The sequence below is a fragment of the Euleptes europaea genome, chromosome 15 (genome assembly GCF_029931775.1).
Source record: "Euleptes europaea isolate rEulEur1 chromosome 15, rEulEur1.hap1, whole genome shotgun sequence".
NCBI lineage: Eukaryota > Metazoa > Chordata > Lepidosauria > Squamata > Sphaerodactylidae > Euleptes > Euleptes europaea.
Window position 1 is genome coordinate 50,111,922 of NC_079326.1, and position 20,416 is coordinate 50,132,337.

Genomic DNA, 20,416 nt, shown 5'->3' on the forward strand with positions numbered 1-20,416 from the left:
CCACCTCAGAAGAGGGGAAGAGGGATGCCATGTTGTGCCGGGCTTTGGAGTGGGGATCCGCCTTCTCCCCCCTCGAGGGGATTTGTGGAGGTCTGTGCTTGTATGCAAGTTGGCGAGAATCTAAGTATTGGGTGCGCACAACACCTGCCCCCAATCACCACCGCCTAAAATATGGAAGCAGACACATAAGCATCTCTGTCTGCCCATCCATATTTGCGGCACACAAACTACCTACAGATGTCTGTGCGCAGGTGTTTCTCTGACATTCTATGCGCTGTGTGTACCACTACTGCTTGAGCCAGAACCCATGCGCCCTGCCACATGCAGACCTGTGGTGTCAACCAGTTCTTAAGAGAGGGCCCCGCCAAGTACGACCAGCACTCCTCCAAACAACCCGGTCAGGAAAGCAATCCTATCCTTCACAGAAGTACAATGGAGCCTTAAGCATCCTCATCTGTAACCTTTGGGAACACCTATCAATCACCCAACAAAAGCAGAGATCCTGTGAAACTCGGAAATGACTTTCGGTACCACCGCAAAGTTTTTTGTAGCTCAAGACAAAAATAAAAATGCACGACGATTCGCTGACGCGCTAGCCAGAAAGGCCAACCTAAGCCATTACATTAGTCTGCTCCCATCCGGAAGGCATGTTCCCGCAAAACCCAATTTTGCTGGTTAATGAAAGAAATGTAACTTTTGGCTGCAGTCAGTGGGGAAAATAAGCCTGGCTAGCAACACCTGTGAATTCCCTTTCTAACAGTATCAGTGCTTTAAAAAGACATCACTAGAGTGTGCATTCAACAGGTCAGGGCAGCCTAACTCAAATGTATGAAGCCATTCCGGCAGGTTTCCACTTAAGACACACACAAAGGAGACTCAACTGCTTTATTGACGGAGAAAAGGCAGCGAAGGCTCTCCTCAGTTCCTGATTAGCTTCCCAAGAAAGGCTGGCAAGCGGCAGCCCTTTTGGTTCCTAACGAGAACAGCCAGCGGCCTGGGCGATGCGTCTCCTTGCCTGCACTGGCGCTTAGCGGTGATATGCACTAAAATCTGGAAATAAGAATTCAGATTCAATTTGTACCATCAACATCATCATCATAGTCTGAGGGAAGTCTAGCTCGTGATTTTCAAGGGTTTATATAATGAGAAATCATTTGATATTACACCCTCCTACATCGTAAAAAAAAAGTGGATGTGCCTGGATCAGGCCATGTGTGCTGAGCAGCTGCAGAAGTGCTTGGGTTAGAGATGCAAGGAACCAGGCTGAGATCCAGCTGGAACATGAACCCTGAAGGTCTGCGCTACACTAGTACTCTTGCAATAGAGACTGGCAGAACAGGAAGTTGAGGAAAGGGGGAAGGGCAGATGGCCTGTCCAAGCCCATCCTTCGTCACTGGCATCCAGGATCTCCCAACACCAGGGCCTGGATTATTCCTGAGAAAAATCCCATGTCTTGACTGAACGGGGTCACAATTTGAGCAATGGATCAATTACATTGGCAAGTTCACTACACCTCCCGTTTCTACGCCTTACCCGATCGGCTTTTTTGAAATGTGTCAAATCGGTTCAGCTGCTGCTAGCAAATGGAAGAGCCATTTTCTTCAAACAACTCAGATCACTATTTTATAAAAATGGGAGGGGGGGAGAGAAGGGACAAAAATAAAGAGTGGTTGTATTACAATGATCCTTCTATCCTTCAGTTCACTTGCCCAGATTCCCCCAGGCGCTGGTGGAGATCTAGGAAGCCCAACAACACTCCTGGCAACAGAGGTGCCCGTCTGTCCTTTGCCACGGCGGTCTTCACTCCGAGTAGTGCATGATGGACTCCACATAGTTCCCTGGAAAGAGTCCCGTTACTCCGTTCATGACGCCCTCATACCACCCGTCGTCGTTTTTCTTTATGACGTAGATGATGGCCCCTTCTTGAAAGGAGAGTTCATCCTCCTTGTCTTTAGTGTAGTCGTAGATCGCCACCACTAGGAGCAAACACAAAGAGAATGACGCGACTGAAGGAAGCAGCATTTCCCCCCAGATTTCAAGTAACAAATAGGTTTCAGCTGGGCGTTCTTTCTTCTAGAACAGTGGGAACGTCTCTAACAATTACTAACAATTTTCCTCCGTATCTGCATACTTTGGCAGCTCTGAAAAACTAGTTTAGACATTTCAAAACACATTTTACTTTCAAATTTTGGAATTCTTAAAGTTGAGAGGGGGCGATTTTGTGCCACCGTTCTCACAACAGCCATGGGAAATGTTACATTAGCAGTAACCAAGCAACTGCAGCTACAAGGAAAGGGAGAAGCCTGTCTAGGACCTCACAGAAGACCAACTCACTCAACTCTTCTGTGGAAGTCATTAACAGGGGACTCCATTTTCACTTGACAGAAGAGATAAAACGGAAGGTGCTGTGTGTTCAAAAACAAACAAACACCTGCTTATAGTTTTCCTAAATGCAGGGAAAATCAGATACAAAGACTTGTATGTAGCCTTCTGGTTTTTTTTACTCAAACCACAAAATGATGGAGCAAGAATAGACAGGAGCTGCCTCCCAAATGAAACAAACGGGTCCTCCGTACAGCTCACTGTTAACCATAGCCTCCCTGCCATTGCTCATTCCATGCAAAATATATAGTGCTGTAGATAACGATGTACAATAGAAACTGACAACACCAGGCTAAAGAATCTAAACAGTTTATAAGTGAACGGATGCCGTTTGTTTCTGTGCAACAGCGTCCAGCGAAGGCCAGTTTTTAAGTTCCCTGGAAAGAGTCCCGTTACTCCGTAGTTTTTAAGACGCCAAGAGCCTTCCTTCCAGCTGCGGGCTGCTGAAGAAGATTGCAAACCGACAATCCAGCATCTGTGCCCACGCTCCCTTGTTCTTTTGCTTGCCTCAAACGCGTCTATAATAATGTGTGAATGGCTGGGCAGGTGCTGCATTCCAGCACGCATCCTTGCAGGGCTTTCTCACATTACAGGTGCCTTTTTGAACACGGCAACTAACAGAGGAGGCGAGTCCCTTTCCCTTTCTGGCCCCCACATCCACAGGGGCATTTTGCTTCCAACGCTCTTTCTCTGTAAAATTAACAAGCAGTCCCCCCCACCAAAAGCATACAAAAATCTATATAAATCACCTAGATATATACGAAAACTACAACCCAACCCCACAACAAGGTAAGAAATAAGTTCCAGATACAATTTTTGTTTGTATATATCTTTTTTAAGAGGAATCATCTTGCATTCAGAGTCCTCTTCCTTTCCAGTATACACAATACTAATTGAGAACTTAACCACTCCTTGTGAACGTATTCACTCCAGCGTGGTGTAGTGGTTAAGAGCAGTGGTTTGGAGAGGAGGACTCTGAGCTGGAGAACCGGGTTTGATTCCCCACTCCTCCACATAAGCGGCAGAGGCTAATCTGGGGAACCGGGTTGGTTTCCCCACTCCTTCACATGAAGCCAGCTGGGTGACCTCAGGCTAGTCACAGCTCTCTCAGAGCTCTCTCAGCCCCACCTACCTCACAGGGTGTCTCTTGTGGGGAGGGGGAGGGAAGGTGATTGTAAGCCGCTTTGATTCTTCCTTAAGTGGTAAGAGAAAGTCGGCATATAAAAACCAACTCTTCTTCTTGTGCATCCTACAGAGGGAGAGCAGGGTGTCCTCCACACAAGAAGGGAGGAAAGCAATAACTTCATCGGCACTGAATTAATCTCTTTTCACTCTGGCAAAGGATCTCAAAGATACAGCGACATCAGTAAAATGTATGCTGGTTCACTGCTGGCAAAGGACTGCAGCAGACTTTTGCTTCTCTATCCATTCTCCTCTGAAATCTCCCCCAAACCTACCTTTCTCCAAGTAGGTCCTTGGTGCCCACGGTGGGTCTTCCTCCGCATAGGGGTCGCTGTATTCCACAACGGCGGCTTCCTCCTCCTCATAATCTTCGGGAGGAGGGGGTGGCGGTGGGGATTCGTCAAATACCGGCTCATCTGCAGGAGGTGGGGGAGGAGGAGTATCTGAAACTGAGAGAAGAGCAAAAATCCACAGGGGAGTTCCAGGGGCCGCCTCCAGGTGTCCCACTTAACCGCGACAGAATCAAAAGGTGCACGAAGTCAGCGTGAGCCAGGCTTGTGCCCACGCCTGCCCTCTTCCGCCTCCCTTCTCACACGCAACACAATGAAGGAATGGCAATTGAAGACTAAGTCCAGTTATGCCATAGCATACACGTGTGGGTGCATAGCTTAATGGAACTTCGTTTTCCTTTCATTCAAGGGGATAAAGGTAAAGGTAAGCCCCCTGAAATCAGTTTCAGGTGGCCAGCTCAAGGTTGACTCAGCCTTCCATCCTTCCAAGGTCAGTAAAATGAGCACCCAGCTTGCTGAGAGTAAAATGTAGACGACTGGGGAAGGCACTGGCAAACCACCCTGTAAACATAGTCTGCCTAGTAAACGTCAGGATGTGATGTCACCCCATGGGTCAGTAATCACCTGGTGCTTGCACAGGGGACTACCTTTACCTTTAAGTCCCCTGTGCAAGCACCGGGTCATTACTGACTCATGGGGTGACATCACATAACGTTTCCTAGGCAGACTATGTTTATGGGGTGGTTTGCAGCTGCCTTCCCCAGTCTTCTACGCTTTACCCACAGCAACCTGGGTACTCATTTTACCGACCTCGGAAGGATGGAAGGCTGAGTCAACCTTGAGCCGGCTACTGGAAACCAACTTCCGTCGGGATTGAACGCAGGTCGTGAGCAGAGCTTGGACTGCAGTACCTCAGCTTGCCATGGGGCACTTACCAAGCTCTTAGCAAGGGGATACCGAGCCACAATTAAACCCTACCTAAGAATCCAAGTTTGCAGGGGGAGAAACCCAACTCCATTAAGCTGCACGCCTGCATTCTTCAACACAGCACCAGAAACTAGCATTTTGTCTCAAACTGGCACTCTTTCCTCGAGATCCAGGCCAGAAGAAGAAGCCTGGCACACACCTGAGTCCAGCACCAATGGGAGTCCAGCACATTTTTCAGCGCTTAAACTTCGTGCCGGAGTGCATTACTTATTCAGTGAAGTGCTTTAGATTTCTCATTGCTTCTCCCCCTCCACTTAGCCAGAAGCACGTGTGTGAGGAGTCCATAGGTGACCCCAAGTCTTCCTAGATCTCTCAGGTCACGGTAACTCTGTACGGACACCAAACATTTCCATAAAAGGGCCAGTTTTTAGAGATTTGTATCCCATCTAAGCAGCTGCCAGCCCTTAACCCTTTAGAGTGATTAGAGTGGACGAAGATGCCTGGCTAAAAGAACATCTTTCCTCTTCAATTATACTGAGGCAAACATGACCTATGCCCCCCCAAATTTGATAAACAACAACTCTGCTGGGAATGACAGATGTGAAAAATACTTCCCCTCACCCTTCTGTTGATCCATAGCATCACTCAATACAAAATGTGCTACTAGGGGAGGGGCCATATCTCAGTGGTAGATATGGCATGCAGAAGGTCCCAGGTTCAATCCCCAGCATCTCCAGTTAAAGGGACTAGGCAGGTAGGTGATGTGAAAGACCTCTGCCTGAGACCCTGGAGAGCCGCTGCCGGTCTGAGCAGACTTTGATGGACCAAGGGTCTGATTCAGTATAAGGCAGCTTCATATGTTCATGTGTACTCACCTGCTGGCTAAAACCAGAAAGAATTTACTTAAGTGGTTTATGAACAAAATGGACAACGTGGAACCTCTGCATGATTTGGGGTGAGAAAAGATACAATAAAAGGAGTTGTGGTCTGAGGACACTTGATCACTCACAGCCGGCACGCGCAGAGAATGTTGAAGCTCAAAAATCTGAAAAGGCACACTTACTATTTTCCTGAACTCTGGCCACAAATCCCATGAGTGGTAACTGAGGAGTTACCTGCAGGATGGAGGGCGGCGGGGGCGCAAGACACACTGCAACAGAGGAGCAAGAAGAAGATCAGAAAAGACATTTGAGTTTCAACAACATCTGCTGTGGTTCCCAGAGAAAGATAGGATTGAAAACGTTCCACCACTTTAACGATTATGGAAAAGGTAGTGGAATTACTTCTGAATCCACACAGCCTTTCCTGTGCTCCATTTCTGCATGACCCTTATTGCTAGAGAGGACCAGAGTTTACAGCTCTGTTTCCCTTACAAACTGTGATCATTTCAAAGCACAGAGGGAAACTCAAGTTGCAGACATAAGAACGGCCCTGCTGGATCAGACCAAGGCCCAGACAACACCATTAGGCAGCGATTTCGAATAATTTGACACTCCAGGTGTCTCTGACTTTGTGCAAAGCTATGAACGGAAGGCTTTGGCAAACTGAGCGTTCTCGCTATTTCACAGGGATTTCAGAGAAGCCCTTGTGTGTGATTAAGCCCAACTCCACGAGGGCTTTGAGCAAAACTGCACAGATTGAAAAACTCAAAGAGAACATCCTGTATATACTTTTCCCCAGAGAGGTCAACGGTGACCTTAAGCAGCTGCACACAGCTGTCTGCCTTCAAAGTGAACGGATGCCGTTTGTTTCTGTGCAACAGCGTCCAGCGAAGGCCAGTTTTTAAGACGCCAAGAGCCTTCCTTCCAGCTGCGGGCTGCTGAAGAAGATGCAAACCGACAATCCAGCATCTGTGCCCACGCTCCCTTGTTCTTTTCCTTGCCTCAAACGTGTCTATAATAATGTGTGAATGGCTGGGCAGGTGCTACATTCCAGCACGCATCCTTGCAGGGCTTTCTCACATTACAGGTGCCTTTTTGAACACGGCAACTAACAGAGGAGGCGAGTCCCTTTCCCTTTCTGGCCCCCACATCCACAGGGGCATTTTGCTTCCAACGCTCTTTCTCTGTAAAATTAACAAGCAGCCCCCCCCCCACCAAAAGATGCGTCTTGCTCCCTCCCCATACTGCCAATTCTTCCTTTCCTGGTTCGACAGCAATCTGGGGGTCTCCAGCAGCCCTCTTCACACAATAGGTCACTGTTAGGCATCTGTTGCTTCTGCACTGGAAGAAGCCAAAGTCCCTGGATCCTGCTGAGCCAAGCATCCCTCTAAGCAACTAAAACCCAACGTTTACAAACCGTTCCTCATTTGCTGCTTTGCCACAGGGAAATTATTCTCTTTGTGATTTACTGTTCATGCAAATAGCCCTTTAATACATGACTTTCCTCTTGACTAAACAGACTGAATTAGAGTTATGTAACTTATTTACAAGCTATTTGGCTTCTTCTGAGGTACATTCCTCAAGAAACAGTGACTGGTAAAGAGCCATCCATCTACACACACATACAAAAGGAAGTGAATATCAGAAGGGAAAACCATTTTTGTATTGAGTGGGAGGGGGAACTTGGAAGGTCAGTCTTTTAAAACAGCCTCTCTCCTGCAGCCTGCAGGAGAGGCAACTTACCACACCTAACAGTGTAATGTTTTGCCGAACACAAAGCACACTGATAACGCAAAACGTTTCACATACAAAGCGATGCAGCCAGTATGCGCACATACATGTCTCTTTGCAACTATATGCATCGTACAATCTCAGGCATCTCCCGTTAAAAAGATGTGGCAGTAGGTGATGGGAAAGACCTCTTCTGCCTGAGACCCACTGCTAGTCTGAGTAGGCAATATTGGCCTCGATGGACCAAGGGTCTGATTCAGTATAAGGCAGCTTCATGTGTGTTCATGTATGAAGTGCAGCTTTAGGAGAGGGGCCGTGGCTCAGTGACAAAGCATCTGCTTGGCATGCAGAAGGTCCCAGGTTCAATCCCCGGCATCTCCAGTTAAAACACTGGTTCCCAACCGGGGGTCCGGGGACCCCCAGGGGTCCATGAGAACTAAATTAAGGTCCGCAAAACAAAGTTATAAACCCATAATATTTTCAATTAAAAACTCTCTATTATAAAAAATATATTCAAATATTATTCTAAGTTTAATGTTTAACTAACAGTTATGATTAAATTGGTTTTTGTAGGTTATCCAGTCTGTGTAACCGTGGTCTTGGTATTTTCTTTCCTGACGTTTCGCCAGCAGCTGTGGCAGGCATCTTCAGAGGAGTAACACTGAAGGGCAGTGTCTCTCAGTGTCAAGTGTGTAGGAAGAGTAATATATAGTCAGAAAGGGGTTGGGTTTGAGCTGAATCATTGTCCTGCAAAAAGTAATAAGGTAATGTGCTAACCATTGTCCTGTAAGTATCAAGATAATGTGCTAATGAGGGTGTGGTATGTTAATATACCACAAACCCAACCCCTTTCTGACTATATATTACTCTTCCTACACACTTGACACTGAGAGACACTGTCCTTCAATGTTACTCCTCTGAAGATGCCTGCCACAGCTGCTGGCGAAACGTCAGGAAAGAAAATACCAAGACCACGGTTACACAGCCCAGATAACCTACAAGAACCAATGAACTCTGACCGTGAAAGCCTTCGACAATAGTTATGATTAAAGTTTATTTTCAAATTCTAGGAATTTTTATTTTGAACTTTGGAGTCCCTGCACCGAACAAAAAAGTCCTAGTGGTCCCTGGTCAAAAAAAGGTTGGGAACCACTGAGTTAAAAGGACCAGGCAGTAGGTGATGGGGAAGACCTCTGCCTGAGACCCTGGAGAGCCGTTGCCAGTTTGAGCAAGCAATACTGACTTTGATGGACCAAGGGTTGGATTCAGTAAAAGGCAGCTTGGGCGCATGGATGGAGGAACTGGGCTAAGCACATCACTGCCTCGATGTAAAACGTTTGGGAGCACAATCCAGCAGGCAGAAAGAGAGGCTGGGATACAGGGTTCATCAGGCCCCCCACACTGGCAAGTCACTCGCAGCCTTGCCTACCGAGGGTTGGCAGAAAGTCAAGGTTAGAAGCATAAAGTATGTGCACATGGAGTGAACTACTCTGATTTATCACACTTTCCCCCAAAAAAACACAACACTGCAGCACTCACAGAAAGCTAGAGCTCTTCTCCCAACAAGTTTTTTCTTGAGCAGGGAAGTTTTTTATACTGAGGGAAGAGTATTACGTCATCCAGGGAATGATGTTCAGACACAGACCTCAGAGATGCAGTGTGCAAATTTGTTTGAACAAAGTTAAGCCTCTTTTCGAGAGAGACTGCTGTCCGACTGACTAGGCTACGCTAGGAATGTGACAGAGCCTTCTCTATACCAGTCACTTCAAGGGTATGGACCAGAAGTAAAACCGATTATTTCCCCAACAAAAATGTAAGCCGCCCTGATGGTGGTGAAAAGTGCCATCAAGTCACAGCTCACTTGTGGCAACCCTGTTGGGATTTCAAGGCTACAACCGTTGAGGGATGGTGTGCCATCATCTTCTTCTGTGTAACAACCATAGAACAGAATCATAGAGTTGGAAGGGACCACCAGGGTCATCTAGTCCAACCCCCTGCACAATGCAGGAAATTCACAACTACCTCCCGCCCAGTGACCCCTACTCCATGCCCAGAAGATGGCCAAGATGCCCTCCCCCTCATGATCTGTCTAAGGTCATAGAATCAGCATTGCTGACAGATGGCCATCTAACCTCTGCTTTAAAATCTCCAGGGAAGGAGAGCTCACCACCTCACGAGGAAGCCTGTTCCACTGAGGAACCACTCTCACAGTTAGAAAATTCTTCCTGGACTTCCTTGGTGGATTCCCATCCAAATACTAACCAGGGCCAACCCTGCTTAGCTTCTGAGACCTGGGGAGATCAGGCTAGCCTGGGCCATCCAGGTCTGGGCAAGCCACCCTAACAATTAGCAGTCTGTCACCCTCCACTTCTTGGCGCTCACAACTGCTATATTAAAACAAAACAAAACGCATGCAGACAAGCCAACCAAATACCTTCTCAAAACTGGGCAGAGTTAACTGTCTTATGGGAGGCACAAAGCTACAGCAAACTTGTTTTGGATTTGTTTTTAAATGCATGCCATGATGGTTGGCATTTTCTTCCTGTGCTCCAAATTTTGGGCTGACACCTCCAGGAAGCAGGGGACATCAGATAATATTCTGCGATGCGCTTTTTACCAAACGTTATCAAGGAGAGTGGAGGAAGAGGTACTGTAACACGTATGTAATTCAAGTCCTTACACACTGCATAGCATTGCATCAGAGCAGTGAATTCTCTCCACTGGCACCGCAGTCTCACCTGGGTTCTGGCTATAAAACGGTCCTCCGTTCACCTGGTTTTGAAGGCTGTTCTGTGAAGTGATGGAGGGAGGACGCCTGTATGGCAAAGATCCCCCTATTGTGGGAGGGGTGTGCCGAGTAACAGGTCTGTTCATGCTGTAGAACTGAACAGGATGACCTGTCGGGGAAGGAGAAAGAACGCATGAAAGAGGGACCAAGAAAACCAAAGCCAGGACTTCAATGCGATCACAACACATTAAAATTAGGTTCCTCTAAAGACAATGCCATTTGTCATAATGGGAGCCAGCTCAGACGATTTCACTGGCTGGATACAAAACCTACCATTCTAAACATTTTTAAAAGCAGTGATTCCATTGATAGGAAATGTATGTTAGAAAGGATAAGTCGATGACAATTTTTTTAGAAGGCAACATGCTTTACAGTGTTAACAGAAATTGTTGTTATCAAATGGAATAATGTGTGCAGATGATGGGTACGGTCCTACCCGGAGGAGTGCGCACACAAGAATGGCAGTGCTCCGGATGGAGTCTGTAAGCTCTGAAAGCAGCTAACCAAACACACATGGGAGTGGGCACAGAATCCAATGTGCTCTCTCTGATTTTTAAGAACAAATCAACATTCAGGGGCAGTTCAAAGGCAGACCTTCAGCATGATAAGCAACATCTAACGCAGCTGGACCTGCATGAACAAGGCTAGTAGAACCAAGCAAACTTTCATATGGCCCCAAACAGCTCACACATGCAACCGTGAATCAAATGCAGCAGCATCAAGAGATGCACATGCACACGTGAACTGCTGTTGCACCAAGTTTGAATTGGTTTGACAGCTCAGAGAATTCTGAATTACTTGCATGTGGTTACTGGCAGACCACGGCTTCTCCTGCTTACTTCTTTGTGGTGGGGCGGATGTCCCTCCCCCTCTAAACCCCAAAGCAGAGCTGCCTCAATGCTTCAAAGCATGATACTTTTCACAGGCATAAGATCTTCAAGGCTTGGATCCTGCAATAAATTTCTCCTAACGCAACCCGGGGGAGGGGTGCGAGATTTTCACCTATTCACTCCACCCACTACAAATCTCGGACTTCCCCCTCATGCTGTTCCTGGGGTATTGTCTGTGGAAGCCAAGCCAAAAACTCTTTGTTTCATTATGGGCCAATCAACTCTTTCTACACCAAAATTCAAAGTTTCTCAGAACCGGGATGTGCATTTGAAGCATCAGGTGTGGATTTCACGGACCTCAAAAATACTGAATTTCAATTTTTGGAAATCCACGTCTTAACGAAGAGTTGCTAGAATAAGTCATTTAGGTAAAACCCCAAGAACAAAAAGACTGTGGTGCATGTAAGGCAGGGTTTTCCAACTGATAGCCCATACGCATCCAGTAGCTTGGCAGCTGCTGCAGAGTACCACAGGTATCTCGTAGAAGATGTAGGAAAAGATAAAGAGATCGGCTCTAAGGTTGTTTTTAAAAAAAATCGGATTTTTCTCTGTGCTGCTCAGCTGATAGCTTTGTTTCTGGTAGTCTTCCTATGGCATAAAACTTTGTAACATTCTGGGGGGAGTAATGTTTTCCATTACTCAGAAGTAGTTCTCATTAACAAAAAGATTGATGACCCATGATATAAGAGATTTGGTGTGGTGTAGCAGTCACAGTGTTGGACTAAGATCTGAGAGACCCAGATTCAAATCCTCACACTGCCACGGAAGCCTGCTGGGGGACACTGGGTCAGTCATACGTTCTCAGCTTAACCTTCATCGCAGGGTTGGTGTGAGGATAAAACTGGAGAATGATGCAAGGCTCTTTGGTCCCCGCTGGGGAGGAAGAAAGGGTATAAATGAAGTAAATAAATAAAAGGTGAGAATTTGTAAAACCGTTCTTTACACTTCATACACCAGAAAGCCAACTACTCAGATCACCCAATATCGTCAGCAAAGCTGTCCGCCGCCAAAAAAAGAAAGCAGCGAAGAACTTTTTACTGTTGAGAGTTCTAAAGATAGTGCTGAAATACTGGCATTCCAGATCTGCCTGTCTGCAAAAATGATTTGGTTGGTTTCAGCTGTGGTGCAACGGAAGCTCAATAAGAAAAAATGAAACCATCTTATTATTTAGAGAGCCAGCATGGTGTAGTGGTTAAGAGCAGTGGTGTGGAGTGATGGAGTCTGATCTAGAGAACCGGGTTTGATTCCCCACTCCTCCCACATGAGCAGTGGAGGCTAATCTGGTGAACTGGATTTGTTTCTCCACTCCTACACAGAAGCCAGCTGGGTGACCTTGGGCTAGTCACAGCTCTCTCAGCCTCACCTACCTCACAGGGTGTCTGTTGTGGGGAGGGGAGGGGAAAGTGATTGTAAGCCGGTTTGAGTCTCCCTTAAGTGGTAAATAAAGTCGGCATATAAAAACCAACTTATTATTATTGGTTCTTGTAGGTTATCCGGGCTGTGTAACCGTGGTCTTGGTATTTTCTTTCCTGACGTTTCGCCAGCAGCTGTGGTAGGCATCTTCAGAGGAGTAACACTGAAGGACAGTGTCTCTGTCCTTCAGTGTTACTCCTCTGAAGATGCCTGCCACAGCTGCTGGCGAAACGTCAGGAAAGGAAATACCAAGACCATGGTTACACAGCCCGGATAACCTACAAGAACCAATGAACTCTGACCGTGAAAGCCTTCGACAATACTTATTATTATTCTTTCAAGAACTCATGGACTTGTCCAACGGCCCTTGTCCAAGATGCATCATGTTGGATCCTGGTATGTTACACGAGGGATTTTGCCAAGCAGACAGTTTAGCTGTCTGAAACATGGAAACAGTGGGCAAGGCATGCTAGTTACTTTAACTTTATTCTTATTGAGAAACCTGGGGGGGGGAGGGAGATGACCCTCAGTCTGTCGGTCAGCCCTAAGACAGTCATTCACATCTTTGGTTCAGCTGCCTTCAGAGAATAAAACACACTCACCTGCGGAAGGAGCGGAAGAGGCGGCAGGGGGAGTTGGAGAAGTGAAGCCATCGGCCAGGGGCTGAGCCCCCGCGGCAGCGGCAGCATCTGGGGCGGCAGAGGACGGGGCAGGAGGGAGAGGAGCAGGGGCAGAAGTAGCAGGAAGGGGAGAAGAGCCAATTGAGCTGGCGGGGGCTATGTGAAAAGAAGAGGAAGAGGAGGAGTTAATCAGGAGCCTGGGTTAGCAAAGGTTCAGAAAAGCCGTTTTGAGTATTTTGGTGTTAGATGTTCTATTAATGTTTCAAGTTCCAGCGGGGGGGGGGGACAAAAGCGATGGAGGAGGGGATAATAGAATGTGGTTTCTGATGGGAAAGCGTTACCCCTGTTGAATGCAGCGAGGGGGGGAAGAAAAAGGAACCGGTGGAGACAGCCAAGAAAAGAACATATCCTCCACTTCGCTTGCCCACCACGCCATGGTTTGTCCCCCTCAGGAAACAGCTCGGCAATTTACCCAGCCCTTCTTCTACTTGGCATATGCCACTTTAGCTCATTCAAGTAAATTACATACATCACAGAAAAGTTAACTGCAATCTAGCCTCATTTTTGGCACAAGAAACAAATCTTGTTTTCTCCCTAAATATCAACCTTGCTGATTTTGTTGCCAGCGCTGAGGAAGAGGCGCGCTTCTATCGACTTCAAGACTTCAATGCTTCTGCAAATTCTTCATGCGAGTTAATTTAAGGAGAGCACACAAAAAAACCCTTACCGCTTCCCTATTGTTAGCTCTAGAAATCTACTGCTGCTTCTCAAAATGGTACAGAAATATAAACCGTGGCATTCATTTTATATTTCCAAACCAGAACTAGATTATTTACGAATCCCAGCATCCTATTATGTTTGCCTCCCCAAGCAGAAGTATCATTAAAAATGTCTGCGGATAAGACCTCAAATCCAAATGACCCCAACAAATATGATGCATTTTCAGTATTTTCAAATTCTGACAACCGTTTAAGTGCGCAGAACATAATTTGCAAAAAGGATAATTCCATTTCCACATCAGCTCATCGCGCAATGTAGTAACGTTACAGCTCCACCGTCATTTTACGTTGACGCAGCAGTCAAAATTCACTTCCGCGCCGTTTCTCTTACTTACTCTGATCTGGGTTTTATGAACCAACTGGTGATCAGGTCTGTGCAGCAATTATACTTCCCAGCCCCACAATCTAGCAGTTAAACGATATTAAAAATAAAGTGAAATGGGCTGACTTGGAAAGAATACCTGTTGTGGAGATATTCTGAAATAACAGCTCCAACCTATATGACCTGGCTTTCCCTTCCTGCTGATAACTTTAATGAGCAAAATGTTCTCTGCACTACGGGGGAAACAAGACCCCCAACATTTGGCCAGTGCACTGAGAAGCCCACGTATCCGTTAAATGTAGTTCCATGATTATTATAAAAGAAACATTCTTTTCCAAATGACACTGCTGGGAATACTTAAAAGAGCTGTTGAACTTTTTGCCCAACAAGAATCTTTCTAAACAAACTCACCCGCCCCCCAAGATACTTGTCACAATAAAAACACCAAATAGCTTTCCCCAGCAGGGGTTAAGTGGGGCATGGATGGCATTTTTCAGTGAGAAAACAGCAGGGGAGGTACTGATTAGAGCTCCTCTACCCCACATATTGCCCCCTCTCAAAAAAGCACCCCAGCAGCAACACTGAAAAAGAAGGAAAAGGTATTTTAAAATGAATGGAATGGAATGAACTGTTCCACTGAGTCCTTTACTAAGAGTAATATATTTTTATTTTATTTTTTAAATAGACTTCCCAAGTTTTCCCGTGCCCCTTCTTAAACTTGCAGTGCTTTCAACAACTGCCCGAAAGGTTGGCATTCTATCTGACACGAAGATCTGCCACCAAGAAAGGAAGGAATTGGTGCGTGCATGTGTGCTTACACAAGATATGGAAGAACCTGGGGATTGCGGCCTACCTGCATTACATACCTCACCCCCACCTTTTCTGGGACAAAAGTCTGATTACCTACTGCTCTGATTATCCACCTCTTCCAAAATAAACTGGTCAATAAAGGATGGTTTGGGGTTTTTCAACCCATGCAGGACTAAAACAAATTACACTCCAAAGCAATTACATGTTCTCTGTTTGCCCAATCACCACTCCAGTAATCTATGAGCATTTAGAAGGTACTGAACTGGATTTTTAAAAAAACAACAGAACTCACACCCAGGGAGGCACACACCTACCCATGCAGCAGACAGGCAACACAGATCCTCTGACTCACAGATGGGACAAAAAATGGGTGTGTTCTCAGAAATCCCAGAGTGCAACAATACACTCAGTAGCGCATGCCTGGATATGTGCATCAGAGCCCACTGGCTTGGCTAAAAACCTGAAGAAGTGTTTCTGTCTCTGCTAGCTTAAAACAGACCTTGTGTTTCTCACCCCAAGGGCACACAAAAGAATAGTAAAAAAACAAGGCATATTAATAGTGTTAGGACAGTCTAACCCAGGGGTGTCGAACTTAATTGTTACAAGAGCCAGATGTGACATAAATGTCACTTGGTCAGGCCGAACCATGCCTCGCCAGCCCAGATCAAGAGTGGTGGGGGTGACTGCCTCAGCTGGCTCACGGGCTGGATAAGAGCTCTCAAGGGGCCGGGATCCGGCCCGCAGGCCTTATGTTTGACACCCCCTGTTCTAATTGCAACACACAAAATGCTCTTTGGTCTTCCATGGTTAGGGAGAAAAGGAAAAACGATTCATGTTTACAGAAAATAAATGGCTGCTCTTATACGTTAAGTGAACGTACAAAGAAAAGGGGGAGGAGAGAGATCCGCTTACCTGGATACACGCTGGGAGGGGAGGGCGTTGGGACAGCAATGGGAACGCCCACGCTGCCGCTGCCACTGTTCTCTCGACTGCTGCTCCTACTGCTGGGGTGGCTTCCGCCGCTGCTCCCGCTGCTGCTGAAGAAATACATTTAAAAAAAGACCACCCAGGTATCTATATCCAATTCCACGATGGACAATAGCCTTACGGCAGAAGCTGGCCCCTTTGCAGTTTTGGGGACAAAGAAACAAGCAACACATATATATATGTTTTTTAGAGTATCTGCTGATGCTTTAAGCGAAAATTAAGATGCACGAGCCGCAGACAAACACCTCCCTGCTAAATCCAGGAAAATGCCCAAGGGCCCCGGACATTACAAACCACCGGTGAACAAAAAGAAGGCCCCATATTTGTAACAGTCAGGTTTTATCTGCATTGCTTACGCTGTTGATGGACGCACCATTAGGCAGGCGGTAAAACAGTTTTCAAGCGCAAGAGATCTCACTGACACTCTGACTTTTTTGACTGCCTGCGGGGGAGCACCTGTCCCTTTCTGTGCTAAGCAACTTCCACAGCTCAGACAAAGGCCTCTGCAGCTATGAGATGCCTTCTGGAAGCCCACGGCGGGGGGAAACCAAATTCACCCATGCTTCCTGTGGTTTACTGAACAATCTATGCTGAGTGACCGACATTTTCACAAGCATCAGATCCTCAGAACTGTTCAGTGGAAAACCGCTGGGCTTCGTTACTTTCACTAGGAAGCAACTACAGACTTCACCGCTGCCTCGCTCTTATCGACAGGCACAACGTTTTAGACATTGTGTGTTGCCTTGGGCATCCTGTGGCCGAAAGGCGACTAAAATAAATTCATCAACCAAAAATAAATTGGTCAGATACAGTGGCATTCAGATCTCATTTGTTCTGTTGTACAATTCAGCGCGCAGATTGTATACCGCAGCTGAAGAAACCGGTCAGAGACAACAACAAAAATTGCACGTCATGCAACTTGGGAGGAAAAAAGCATCGTGGTTTCCCTTTTAACTCCCAACGGATTTCACAGGAAACCACGTGAATTTATGAAGCTCTAAATTAAGGGGTGGGGGAGGGAGAGGGGGTTTAAAAGCAGATTGCTAGAAGCTGCAGGGTTATGCCTTAGTTGTTGTTAATATTTTGTGCAGGAGGAGACCGAATACCTGTAAGTGCGATTCCTCTGATTCACAGAAGCTGTTCTAACGGGGCTCTGTTGCGAGGGAGCCATATTACGGGTAGGGCTAGGTACATAGTCATTTGGTACCACTGGAGGACGCACTGGCTCCAGTGTGCGATAGGGAGAGTGACGCCTACACAAGAAAAACATACGCATGGAAGCAATTTCAGACAATGAAATACACCACAGACGTTGGGGCAAGGCACTGACGAACTCCTGCTCACAGTTCTACTGGGGAGGCCGGGCACAGCGCGATCCAGTCCACGGTGAGCAGAGCGGCCACGGAGAAGTGCCACAGGCTTAGCAGGGTCTTCTCCCCCACCCCTTCCCACTAGTACATGTACAGTCTGCACAATGGATGGCCGGGAGGAACAGAAGGTCTGCGCGTGCCTCCCATATTCCCATCCAACCTTATCATCTTGATACAGCTTGCTTGAGCTCCAGAAAACAATCTGTACTGGGGGGAGTGGTGAGAGACGCTTGGGGGTTTGAAAATCTGGGGCCTGACCTCTCCTACCGCCTAAAGGCCTGTTGAGCTACCTGTATATTCTTGTTTTAGCTTGAAGGGCAGGACAAGCAGGGCTCTGTTAAGCACATGGGAATCCTCCATGCACTGGCGCTGTACCCGCAGTGGACTGGATGGTGCCACCCATTCTTTATATTTAGAAACCACAGGACATTCATGACAGCCAGTTACTTATTCCAGGTAAACAGCAGAACACAGCATAGAGCTACTCTATAAACCAGTGTCAACTAAAAACCCAAGAAGCTTCTGAAGAAAGTAGATATTTAACAAACGTTTCCAATGGCTTCATCACTACCTCTTGGCTATACTATGAGATAAATCTGTCAGAGGAGAAGGGAGGGAAAATACCTCCAGATCCCACACTACAATTTTTGGCATTCCCGAATCTGACATTTCATGAAGCAACAGTAAACACAAGGATTATTCCCCCCTGGATAATCCTTTTGCATCCTCCCCGTTCCCCTTCTGGAGCGCACCGGACAGTACTCACCCAATGGTTCCTTTCCCTGACATTGGAGGGCTGGGTGGTTTCTGGGTAGGCGGTGTAGTACGAGGCAGGCCCCCCATTTTCATATTCTGTGTACTAACCTGCATGAGAGGTGATGGGAAGAAAAACCACCTTCACTAAAACCACAACTAAATAAGATTCCTCTGATAATTTATTTGTGACATTAAAGAGGCGGGGGAATGTGCAAACAATTCAGTCAAAGAAAATGCGGTCGTATGTTTTGCGAGGAATCGATTCCTTTGCTTAATGTCATTAGTTGAACTCAAAGGACTTGTGACTGCTTGCTGTCAGACCACATGCATCTTTACTCCGCTGCACTTAACTTTGGGCCAAGAGGCACAGTGTCCCTATCTCATGGAAAGCTTTGCTTCCTAGGTCCAGCAGGTCACTTCACACATGACACTTTGTCTATACCCCCATAATGCGATTTACCTGCACATCTAGAAACGCAACACATATGTACACAAGACATATTTTTTTAGCTGCGTGTATCATACAGAAGCACATGTCTGGGAAGTGGGATTGGCTACAGCTCCCCACCACACATACATGTGGTAGCAAATGCACATTTGTCACAGCGTAATGAGTGAAGCGTCTCTCAAAGCAGTTAGGATGCTCGTTTCAAAAAGCCTGTGGTTTTTTTCGACTTTTTGTACTATTTTATAATGCATACTTAGAATGGAGAATGAGTTCTTAACACGTAAAATCACTGGGATAAACCTCCTCTGCAAAACATGAGGAACAAAGAAGTATCCACTGTGGCCGGTTCTTAGGAGCAATGCCGTGGCACGGGCTCAATGAATGACAAATCACATTCTGCTGAAAAGTGTAACCACTGTAAGTTCATGGAACTTTTTATTTAACTTCAAATGTTCTGTGTGTGTGTGTGTGTGTAAAGTGCCGTCAAGTCGCAGCTGACTTATGGTGACCCCTTTTTGGGGGGATTTTCATGGCAAGAGACTAACAGAAGTGGTTTGCCAGTGCCTTCCTCTGCACAGCAACCCTGGTATTCCTTGGTGGTCTCCCATCCAAATACTAACCAAGGCCGACCCTGCTTAGCTTCTGAGATCTGACGAGATCAGGTTAGCCTGGGCCATCCAGGTCAGGGCTCAAATGTTCTATACCCCCTTTCTAACCATGCTCAGTGTGGCTCACAACCACTGCACTGTGCTCCCACATTGCACTGCAACACTGATGGCTTCTACAAGTCCTAGAAAGCAAGCTCGGCCTTCTGGCTGGACTGTCCTCCGCTAAAGCCTGCCCCAGCGGATTCATCCCCGCCGCTGCCAGGCTGGGCCTGTCCCACTGGTCCTGGTCATGCTGCTGGCCTTGTTGGGTGAAGCTGCTGTTGGCTGCTTTGATCCCTGCCCCCCACTCCCCAGACAAAGCCCAGGTAAGGCTTCGTCGGCGCGAGCAAGGGAGGCATCCCTCAGCCCGGAGCTATTTCCGGACAGTATTGCATTTGGCTGTCATTGTGGTTTAACAAGCCACTGCTGTGGTTAAAGCTGAGCTCTATAACTAACACCATCCAGCCAAAGCTCAATTACCAGTCCATGCAGTTAGCTCCTGAGGAGCCAATAACCAGCCCTGGAACTTCAGAGTAACACCAAAAAAGAAAATACATTTCAAGTGTTAATTTATCTTGGAGCTTTACATCCTTATTAGTAGTTTTCACAGATATATGTTTAACTTATGCAGTTTTTTACTTGCAAACTAAAGTGAAACTTTTCAGGCATACTAATGAGATGATCCTCCTCATCTTAGCGGTGTTAAAAAAATGATAGTATCACCATAGCAACTTCTCGTGCCTGTCATTTTTAGGAGCTGGTGGGCATTTCATTGATTTATTTGATGACAGATTACATAAATATGAAATATTAATGTCTCGTGCTCATCAGCATCTCTGCGGATTTTTTCCATGAAATAAACATCATGATTTATTTCCACATAAATCAAATGAAATGAGAAAATTGCAATGGCTTGTATTTACATAGAGAAATAGCTTACTAGGTGAAGTGAGCCACTGGAAAATAAGCTAACCTGGGCTCAAATGCCAGGTCGTTGGTGTGGCCCTGGGAAGCTACCCTTCCTCACCTACACAACATACTAGACTCTGCATCTAACATTCATTTCTGTAGAAGTGTTTTATATTAAGTGCACTTTTTGTACAGACATTTTTGTAAAAATGCATATAACATCTGAAGATTTCTTCCTCAAAACCCAAGCAGTGTTTATGATCAACTCCTTGACTTCTGTCATC

The 20,416-nt window shown here is 46.4% G+C and overlaps 1 protein-coding gene across 15 annotated transcripts in view; it reads right to left on the minus strand.

Annotated features, from left to right (window-relative positions):
- Positions 1-1,692: 1,692 nt before the first annotated feature.
- ABI2 (abl interactor 2) overlaps positions 1,693-20,416 on the minus strand; it is a 72,570-nt gene continuing 53,846 nt past the window's right edge. For 2 of the 15 annotated variants that reach the window (XM_056861074.1, XM_056861072.1), the window contains 8 exons: positions 18,139-18,236; positions 17,109-17,255; positions 15,928-16,052; positions 13,087-13,260; positions 10,132-10,290; positions 5,845-5,931; positions 3,840-4,013; positions 1,693-1,976 (listed from right to left, as the gene is read on the minus strand). In XM_056861074.1, the coding sequence (XP_056717052.1) occupies positions 1,801-1,976; positions 3,840-4,013; positions 5,845-5,931; positions 10,132-10,290; positions 13,087-13,260; positions 15,928-16,052; positions 17,109-17,255; positions 18,139-18,236 (1,140 nt within the window). In that variant the 3' untranslated portion in view covers positions 1,693-1,800. The remainder of the gene's footprint in view (positions 1,977-3,839; positions 4,014-5,844; positions 5,932-10,131; positions 10,291-13,086; positions 13,261-15,927; positions 16,053-17,108; positions 17,256-18,138; positions 18,237-20,416) is intronic. The other 13 variants (XM_056861079.1, XM_056861077.1, XM_056861078.1 and 10 more) reach the window with 7 other exon arrangements.